This window comes from Sinocyclocheilus rhinocerous, unplaced genomic scaffold, assembly GCF_001515625.1.
Source record: "Sinocyclocheilus rhinocerous isolate Xijiao unplaced genomic scaffold, SAMN03320098_v1.1 scaffold659, whole genome shotgun sequence".
Taxonomy (NCBI): Eukaryota; Metazoa; Chordata; class Actinopteri; order Cypriniformes; family Cyprinidae; genus Sinocyclocheilus; species Sinocyclocheilus rhinocerous.
This window is the reverse complement of record NW_015652995.1, coordinates 2076539-2087189: the sequence shown is the minus strand read 5'-3', so window position 1 is coordinate 2087189 and position 10651 is coordinate 2076539. Positions and strand designations below refer to the sequence as shown.

General features: G+C 34.5%; 1 protein-coding gene and 1 pseudogene across 1 annotated transcript in view; both read left to right on the top strand.

Annotated features, from left to right (window-relative positions):
• Positions 1 to 4143, top strand: part of LOC107715198 (reticulocalbin-2-like) — a 15758-nt pseudogene extending 11615 nt beyond the window's left edge.
• Positions 4144 to 5273: 1130 nt separating this feature from the next.
• LOC107715239 (proline-serine-threonine phosphatase-interacting protein 1-like) overlaps positions 5274 to 10651 on the top strand; it is a 17370-nt gene continuing 11992 nt past the window's right edge. Inside the window, exons 1-6 of the mRNA XM_016521320.1 lie at positions 5274 to 5451; positions 6886 to 6986; positions 7101 to 7175; positions 7318 to 7352; positions 7523 to 7629; positions 8459 to 8521. Coding sequence (XP_016376806.1) covers positions 5419 to 5451; positions 6886 to 6986; positions 7101 to 7175; positions 7318 to 7352; positions 7523 to 7629; positions 8459 to 8521 — 414 coding nt within the window. The 5' untranslated portion in view covers positions 5274 to 5418. The remainder of the gene's footprint in view (positions 5452 to 6885; positions 6987 to 7100; positions 7176 to 7317; positions 7353 to 7522; positions 7630 to 8458; positions 8522 to 10651) is intronic.

Below are 10651 nucleotides of genomic sequence, written 5' to 3'. Positions count from 1 at the left end.
TCATAGGATAAGAACACGCAGTCTCATGAATAATTTAATAGACACCTACGCGTCATTGATGTACTATAGTCCATTGCCACGTCACAAATTGTGACGTCAACACAATGTAGATTTTAAACCCGGAAGATGAAAATAGCGCAAAAAAGCTTAAAATTAACCAGTTTTCTCCAACAGTTAAAATTATCGGATGCTAACATTGTCTTCTATGATGTGCAACACAAACACCTCAAAAATCTCATTCATCTTCATTCTACCAACTAACTTATCACTGTTTTTCAGGACAAAGATGAAATATAGAAACTCAGCCCATCTGAGCAGCGAAAGCGACTGGTAGAGATAGTGAAGAAGATTGACACCAACTCTGATAAATACCTTACTCCAGGTCAGTTCTGATTTGATTGACTGCTATATTATCATGTACACATGAGATGTGTCTAAAAACTACCATTAAGAAGTTTAGGGTCAGTAAGATTGTTTTAATGTTTTTGAAAAAAGTCTCTAATGCTCACCAAGGCTGCATTTATTTGATCAAAAATACTGTAAAAACAGCAATATTGGGAAATTAGTTACATAGTAAAATGACTGTTTTCAATTTTAATATGTTTTAAACTGTAATTTATTCCTATGATGGCAAAGCTGAATTTTCAACATCATTACTCCAGTCTTCAGTGCCACGTGATCCTTCAGAAATCATTCTAATCTGCTGATTTGCTGCTCAAGAAACATTTCTTATTATTATCAGTGTTGAAAACAGTTGTGCTGCTTATGTTTGTGGAAACCATGATGCATTTTTCCAAGATTCTTTGATGAATATAAACTAAAAAGAACATTTTATTTGAAATATAAATATTTTGTAACATTGTAAACGTCTTTACTGTCACTTTTGATCAATTTAATGCGTCCTTGCTGAATAAAAGTATTAATTTCTTTTAAAAAAATCATACTGACCCCAAACTTTTGAACTGTAGTCAGTGTTACAATTAAAAAAACATTCTCTGTTGCTTCTAGAGGAAATCACATTATGGATACAGAGGGTGTAACAGGAGATATGCGCTGGATGATGCTGAGGAATGCTTCCCTGAGTTTGACTCCAACAGTAATGGTCTGGTATCTTGGGACAAATACAATATGGTCTTGCATGGTCATACTGTGGAAGTTGATGTAGATGCTGTTCTTGAAGACCCCGAGGAGGAGTCTCTCAGATTTGTATGTTGCATAATTTATTATTAACATTTCATATTGTGGAACAGCAAAGAAAGGTCTTGCGTGATTGAAAAAAAATGGTTTTATCCACTCACAGCTCCATGCAAAGGAAAAAAGACGTTTTGACTTTGCCGATATGGATGGCTCAGCTGGCCTGAACTTAACTGAGTTCCTTGCATTTACTCATCCGTCTGAGGTGGATCACATGGCTGTAAGTATAAAATGAAGCTGCAATAAATCATAAATATAATTAGAGATTAAACATTCGTGTTAGCTATGTGCTTTGTGGTTCTAGGATTTTGCCATTGAAAATGTGCTTTCTGAATATGACTTGGATAAAGATGGATTCATCAGCTTGAGTGAATTCATTGGAGATCTCAGAGCAAATGGTATGACTACGTTGGGATTAATAACAATATATTTTGTCAATACACTAGTGATTATTAAAAAAAGTCCAACAACCAATTAATGGCTGAAAGTACATTTCTACACTATATTGTCTGAATAATTTTAATTTTACACTGCAAAAAATGGCTTATCTTACTTTGTATTTTTGTCATGTTTCTAGTCAAAATATCTAAAAATTCTTAAAGGGGTCATATGATGTTGCTAAAAAGAACATTATTTTGTGTATTTGGTGTAATGAAATGTGTTTATGCGGTTTAAGGTTCAAAAAACACGTTATTTTCCACATACTGTACATTATTGTTTCTCCTCTATGCCCCGCCTTTCTGAAACACGTCGATTTTTACAAAGCTCATCGGTCTGAAAAGCGAGGTGTGCTGTGATTGGCCAGCTATCCAGTGCGTTGTGATTGGCCGAATTCCTCAAGCGTGTGACGGAAATGTTACGCCCTTACCATATTGTGATGCCTGCGGCAACCACATGTGACGACCCCGGGCTGGACTCCGCTTCGTCCACGGTGAACGCAAATCTTCCCACATAGTGACGTAGATATGTGGGGGCTTGTTTAAACGAGCCGTTTTAGGTAGGCGTGGTTGACTCTTAACTTTTATAAAGAATATCTCTTTGGATTTGAGTGCTGCCACACAGATCTAAAATAAACAAGCGATTTATTTCCCAGCTGTTTACCTTCACACACATAACCGACTGTTTTTGTAACTCGTGTGTTTTTAACGTAACCTTGTTTGTGAATGAGAATTTAGTTTAGTACTCGTTTAAGCAAAATGCACTTAATTTATTTTTTTCCCCCTGGAAACAAGACTAAATATCTTAAGTCAATTGGCTTATCTAGTAAAAGTATCTTGATTTAAGAATTTTTCGATATTTTGACTAGAAACAAGACAAAAATACTAAGTAAGATAAGCCATTTTTTGCAGTGTAAATACTACAATTGGCACCATAACATTTTAATGTACAGTATGAAAAATGAATGTTCATTTTGAGATTTGCTGAACATTAGCATTTTTGTAGAATTTAATAGGGAAAATAAATATAAACAATTAAATATTGACCAATACTGTTCAGTGTTGGGAAGGTTACTTTGGAAATGTAATAGGTTACAGATTACAAGTTACCCTATTTAAAATGTAATAAGTAGTGTAACTATTTCAATTACTTCATTAAAGTAATGTAACTGATTACATTTGATTACGTTTTGATTACTTTTCTAATATCTAATGAATGTTTTCAACTGATAATCATTTAAATCAGGCAGGGTTAACCTTACAGTAGTACTCTGATTACTGTCTTCATCACTTGAGTTAAGATTATAATAATTTAATTTGCCACCACAAAATCAGACTTTAGCAACTCTTTTTAATTTGAGGTCATTCTGAGGTTAAATACGGATTTAAAATCATAACAAGATATAGTTTAATAGCAATGATACCGTTTTTTTAAATCAAATCTTTGCATAGCTATGACAGGAAACACAGGCATCTAACAATGCCTTGGGAAAAAAACAGTTAATCTTAAAAAATAAAGAGTATCCATAAACCCAAATAGGAAATGAAACCGTTATCAAATAAGCAGGTGTCCTATTCTGTGTCCTAAACTGCTGAAACATTGGTGTTTAATAATTTAGAGTAGTCAATGCAATTTGGGAAAGAAATCAATCAAATCTGTATGTGTGGGAAAATATTCAGACCCCGTTTGTAATCGTTAACATTTTCTTAAGTAACTGTAATTTAATAACACATTTCTTCTCAGTGACTGTAACTGATTACATTTATTTTGTAATTAAATTACGTAATTCCGTTACTTGTAATTAGTTACTCCCCAACACTGATACTGTTACATTCAAAAATCTCTAATAGCAGGTGATAACCAAAATGGTACCAATATATTGTGCATCCTCATATCAATCACATACTTTACCATTCAGTTTGGCTATACAGATTTATGGGAGATGTTAGAATCTATATATTTTCCTGAAGTGGGGTAAATTATTATCAGAAACATATAAGTTTGCTTGTCTGTGTTTAAGAGCAGGAAGAGCCCTCGCAGTGGGAGGTTGAGGAAACGGTGCGCTTTAAAGATCTCTATGACCAGGATAAGGATGGTAAACTCAACAGGGATGAACAGCTCCGCTGGGTCGCTCCCAACAGCTATAGCTCAGCACGAGAAGAAGTCAGTCAATGTGCCATTCATCCTCTAATGTATTTTTTACATCTTTAACAAGTTGTTCTAAATATTGTTTTTTCTTGAATGTTGAACAGGCTTTTCATCTAATCATGGAAATGGACCAAGATGGTGATGGAACGCTCTCGGAGACGGAGATTTTAAAAAACCAAGACACTTTCATGAACAGTGAAGTGACCGATTACGGCAGACAGCTTCATGTGCCACATGATGAATTGTAATAGTTGGAAACTTTTAAAAATAGCTCTTATGTTGCCACAAAGAAAGACTACTTGAGTTTTTACAAATTAATTTTTTATTAGATAACATGTAATTGGTACACTAATATTACACAGCCCTGCATCAAAAAATATTAGCATAAAAATAATGTAATGATGCTGAGTTCAAAAATATCAATAAAAACTTTCCATCATGTAGTTTTTTTTTCACAAAATAACTATATATATATATTCAGTTTTTATGCACATATCAAAATAACATAAGCAGTCAAATGTCAAAAGTTTTGACAAAAAAGTAATCAAAATGTATAATTTAACTTACAGTCTGCAAAGGAGTGTAAAAATATGTTCAAATACTCCATTTAACATCAAAGAACTTTACATAATGCAAGTTTATAGATAAATAAGCTTTTTTTTCTCCATAAAATCTGTAATTTTACGCCGCTCGTTTGGATGTAGTAAAACTCAAAAACTCTTATTTCACTGGCCATAATTCTAACCTTGAAATAACGATTAGGCATAAAAATGTCTTCATACATGTGAAAATCGGCTGAGTATTGAACAAATAGTTGTAACCTGGCTCAGAGGCAGATAGGAATCATGTATTGGTGGCAGTTTCTCAAAAATTGAAATCGCATCATATGACCCCTTTAAAGGATAACACAAGACTTCTTCACCTTACAAATGGTTGTCGAAAGCAAAAATGCTATGAAAAGCATATTTTATGAGAAAGTGTGACATGCTAGAGCAAAACAGGTGCTATTTTTTAAATCAGCATCCCAAAATTAGTAAGAAACAAGTAGCTTTGGGTTTCATTCAGCAAATATAATACAGGGTGGTGTTACAGTGAAATAGTGAAACATTTAACTATTGTGATATTGCCTTTTGTTTGACCTAAGCTGTATAAGATGCACTTTTCTTTTGGTCCTCTATATAAAATCAGTAGTTATCACTCTCAATTGCTGTGCTGTTGCTTGGAGCCAAAAGATATTCAAATCAATAGGTCTGTGTCTTGATTTAACTGCTACCACTTCGCTATTTTTGAACAAATTATCTGAACTCTGTTTAGATTTCTATGGCTTTCTTTGCTCAAAATCTCTTCGACACCTAAAGACTGACTCTTTATATCTTCCAAAAGCCCACTGTTTGAGATTTTCCATCCTATCTAGTATTCAAATGGCTGCTGAATGCATGCGTTTTATCTGTTGGGCAGGCTCTCTGTGGTCAATGACACAGGGGAGAGCTTCCTTATCTGAGTCAAACCTGAGCACCACGGACGTTCTGTGAAACAGTGGTTTCCTGCATATGGTATTGTCAGTTTTTTCTTTCATTTTTCTTCATTACGATTTTGTTTCCTTCTGTGTGCTTGCACCGTTCCTAAACAGCATTTGAAATGACACCGTTACAATTGAAAGATTCTTTTTGGGTAAGTAAACGGGTTGAGCTACTTTGACATTAGATTGAACGTTGTTGTCTGTTAGGGCTGACATGCCTGAGGTTAACAGTATTGCATATGATGATTGACAGCGCAGATTATTAATGTCTAACTTCCAATAATTCACCAGCATCACATTACCTTGTGCTTTAAGAGCACAGAAAGTAAGGAATTGAACCACTTATTAAATCTAAAGTAATTTTTGTGCACTGCCATTCTCGTTCATTTGTATCAGGAATTACTGTATCTTTAAATAAGACAAATTCAGCTATATTCTGTAATTGTTTCCATTTTTATTTTATGTGTTTTAGTTCGATGTTGGTTTTGTTTTGACGGACTGAGATAGAAGACATCAAAATGATTGAATGAAACAACTGAGGGTATCTCAAACTAAGATTTTGATATTAGATTTTTAAGAATAGGATTTTTGTCACTGCCTTTAAAAAAAATACTTCTCTTTGAGGGTTTAGTGTTTATGTTTAGATATCCTGATATTGTGTCATGGAGATGATCTATGGACTTCCTGTTGAGCGTTTGACTGTGTGCCCGCTCTACCCTCTTTTTAGCTTTGATCTTGTGTTGTCGGAGCATCTATCTACAAAGCAACTTCTGGGATGATTTGCCTGTCAAACCACGCTAGTGCTGTTAAGTGTTGTGCATGTAAAAAATATATGCTGTAGTTATGTAAAAAATAGTACTACTGTTTTCTTTCTGCTGCAAATGTAAGAACGTTAAGATAAACGAAGGATCCGTTTTCTGTAGCATTCCATGTTAATATTATTAATATTCTATTAATATATGTTAATATTCCGTAGCGTTCCATGTAAATGGGCACAGTAAATAATTAAACTGTTTAACCACGTCAGACAGTGAAAATCTGGAATCTGAGGGTGTAAAAAAATCAAAATATTGAGAAAATCGCCTTTAAAGTTGTCCAAATGTAGTTCTTAGCAATGCATATTACTAATCAAAAATTAGGTTTTGATATATTTACGGTAGGAAATTTACTAAATATCTTCATGGAACATGATCTTTACTTAATATCCTAATGATTTTTGGCATAAAAGAAAAATCGATAATTTTGACCCATACAATGTTTTTTTGGCTATTGCTAAAAATATACCCCAGCGACTTAAGACTGGTTTTGTGGTCCAGGGCCACATATTCTTTTTTTTTTTCCATAGACTCCAACTTCTTCAAATAAGGCCTAATTTTGATGAATACAGTGCAACAAGTAGAAAGAAACTTCCCATGGATTCAGGATTAAAACGGAGATGCACAGCCTCACATAATAGAAATACTACAGAGATATATATATTGAAACAGAATCTCTTTTGTTCTTTTTCAAACTAATCATGTTATAATAAACAATCCTGTTAGGGTTTATGTTACTGGCGAAATATGATCTAATCCTCTTGGTTCCAGGGCCCAGAATTCACCAGTAACGCCGGGTACGAGACTCTTATCCAGAAGCTATGTGATGGGCGGCGGGCTTGCAAAGATGTGGAGGAGCTCTTAAAAATGAGGTAACAACTGAAAATTGCATATTTATGTTTATTTCTACAAGATACACTGTTCAGCATTGGTTAAAAGTATTGAGCTGTATTGGATAAGATGACAATGTAGTTTTCGACTCATAGAGCGATGGCAGAGGAAAGGTACGGCAAGGAATTGATTACTATTGCACGCAAGACAGGAGGGCAAAGTGAAATTGGGTGAGAAAATATTGTATGTATTATTTCATATATTTATTTATGTATAAACTGGCTTGTGGTTTTAATACTTTGCATACAAATAAAGGTTTATGAGCATAAATCTATCAATTTTATTTTTATTATTATTGCTTTGGTCTTGTAGCACTTTGAAGGCATCATTTGACCAGCTAAAAGCCCGTAAGTAACACTTCAAATTATAATTTGTTTTTAAATCACAACGAGCTTCATTTGCCAGGTGACACATGGAATTAAAAATATATTAAAAAATAAACAGCACCAGCTACATCTGCTAACTAAACCCATACATTCAAGATCACTGATCATCAATATGCTGTTTTCTCACCTAGAAATGGAGAACATTGGAAATTTGCACATTCAACTCTCTGGGATGTTACGAGAAGAGGCGAAACGAATGGAGCAGTTCAGAGAGCGACAAAAGGAGCAGCGAAAAAAGGTGAAATGGCATGTGATGCTTTAATTCATCTAAATTTGCAGAACGGCAAACCACACGCTTACAGGTTATTCTATGTTTGAGACTGGGTGAACAAAAACTGAGTACTGTACTGTATGTGTTCAAACCAAGATGCTTCTTGATAGACTCTGAGAAAATAAGCTGGGGCAGTACTCTAAGGTACAACAGCTATAAGCAGAGGCAGACAGTAGTGAAGTATTTTTACTTGACTCAAGTAAATTTAAAAAGTATCGGTAGTTTATCAGAGTGTTTTTCTTTGGAAAACTTTACTTCACTACATTCCAAAGCATAATGTCATACTTTTTACTGCACTTCATTTCATAAATAAAAGTTGTTGTTCGTTTTATCTTTAATACTTAAGAACATTAAAAATTTAGTACTTTCTGGTACTCAAGTAAATCTTTGAATTACTTTTACTTGAGTAAAAGTAAGAAAGTAATAGATTTCTAATGTAATTAAGTATTAAATTATATTTAATATGAAATGTAGTGCAGTAAAAAGTACAATATTATGCTTTGGAATGTTGTGAAGTAAGGTTTTCTAAAGAAAAACACTCTGATAAAGTACAGACACCTGAAAAGTACTTTTACAGTAGAGTAAAAATACTTCACTACTGTCCGCCTCTGGCTAAAAGGCATCTTTGGAACTTATTTACCCCTAAATGGTATATTAGTACATATTAGTACTTTAAACGTACATAATAGTTTGCATATTAGTACCTTTTAGCTTTTTTACTGTCCCTTTGACAGCAGTGTACCATTGCTTTATTAAAAAAGGTGCACAAGACTTGAAAAATGTTTACTTTTTGCAGTTTGAAGGGGTCATGGAAAAGGTTCAGAAGATCAAAGTGTCATTATATAAGAAAACCATGGAGGTAAGTCTAATTTTTTTATTTACATATTAGTCACAGTTTTTTAGGCTACTCAGTTCATCCTGTATTTGCCTAATAGAGACTGAAAGCAGAATATCAGGAAGAGGAAGGGTGAAATGAGAGTCATCAGTGCATACGCTAACCTCTGTGCAGCTAATGTGCAGACTGGGGAGGGGGATGGGACTTTGAAATGTTGTAACTGTCATCTCAGGAAGTCTCACTTCTCTACTAGAAGAATATTTCTTTCTCGCCCGCACACTTCTTTTCTCTCCCACTGACACAGGCTCTGTTTTCTCAATGTTAGGTTTTCTCTCTTCCTCATATATTTGCGATTTCCTAACAACAGACGACAGCTATATAGTCAAGAAAAGATGTGTTTCCGTTTTTCTTGGTACATCAAAACAAATTCAGAAAGCAAAGGCACACATTAGGACCCCTGAGGCGAGTTGACATTTAAAGATGAAGTTACTTTATCGTGTAACATTCTGCTTTGATAAAAGAGCGAAAGGGAATCTGATCGGTTCAGGTCAGGAACTGTAAAGGTATTTGTGTGACTTGAGGTGAGATGAGGGTTATGATGACTAAATTATAGGAAGTTAGTCCAAACCTCAGAACGCATGCTTCATGAGCTACCACCATTGTTCATAAGCACACTAGGTTGTCAATGGGACGGTCCTTGTAGTGAAATATATTTTAGATTAGAAAATAAATTGTAACTGTAATTAAAAGTAGTGAAGTTCATTTTTATATCATGTTTAAAACATAGACTTTCTACAGGGTAGACAGCATATTAAATTTTTCACAAGCAAAAATGAGACATCTGTTAAACTGGTTGGGTGTCTTATCCAATTTTCACCACCCATGTTTTCCAGAGATTGTTTTTAAATAGCAAAGTAAGAAAAGAAAAAGAAGAAAAATGTAGGTATAAAAGTATGTTTTTTTTATGTTTTATGTACACTGTAAATGTCATATATACTTGTTTACTATGTTTAATTCAATGTGTTATTTATTGTTCTTGGTTATTATTGTGAAATTTACTAGCAATTTCTGAGTGAAAATGTTTTCTACACAATATTTGTGTCACATTACGCTGCTACGGGAAGAACGTAGGAGACACAGAGTAGCATTCACAGTCTTTAATGACGAAAACATGGGATAATCCACAATAGGAGCTGGGCACACACGTAGAAACAAGTAGACCTGACAGAGACAAACGGCACAGACTGGGACTTAAATACAAGGGATGATTGGGGAAACACAGGTGCATGGGATGACTAATCAAACCAAACGAGGAGAGGAACCTGACCAAATAAGGAAAACCAGGAACAGAAACAGGGGCAAAACACGACACAGAACAGTCCAGAATCCTGACAATTTGTGTTTGTTTTTTTCTTAAAAAAAAATAAAAATAGTAATATAATAATAACATCCTTTTTTAACTATGCTTAGATTCCTAAAATTTGGATGCTGATTAATTTGGATGCATTAATTTGGAGCAGACTGATTAAATATGTTTATGTTAGGGTGAGCGAGTCAAAAAGTAACAATTTTAGGGTAGATTACGAAAGTCTAATCTCACTTTTCTTTGGTGACTTTTCATGAGATAAGAGTGCAGACTAAGGTTAGAATCAAGTTTAAAGACATTTCCTTCATATTCATTTAAAGGTGCCATAGAATGGAAAACTGTATTTACCTTGGCATAGTTGAATAATAACAGTTCTGTACATGTTAACGACATACCGAGAGCCTCAAACACCATTGTTTCCTCCTTATGTAAATCTTGTGCATGCAAAAGACCACTGAAAAATAGGCGAATCAGAACATAACACCGACTGTGACATTACAGTCGGGATCACTAATAGTTACGCCCCCAACATTTGCATATACCCGCCCATGTTCTATGCCAGCCGCCAGCCGAACCTGCACATCTGAACCTGAATCATCAGAAGTTCTGCAGGTATTGTGAAGAAACAAGCGAGGATAATAGCGAAAATGGCAGATCATGGAAATAAATGCTATGTTCCAGGCTGTGCAGGAGATGTGATGTGCAGGGATGGGCTGGTGTCTGTATTCAGAAAGGCACGGAAAACAAATAACGCGAGCCACTAAAGGGATATGGTTAGCTGCTTGCTA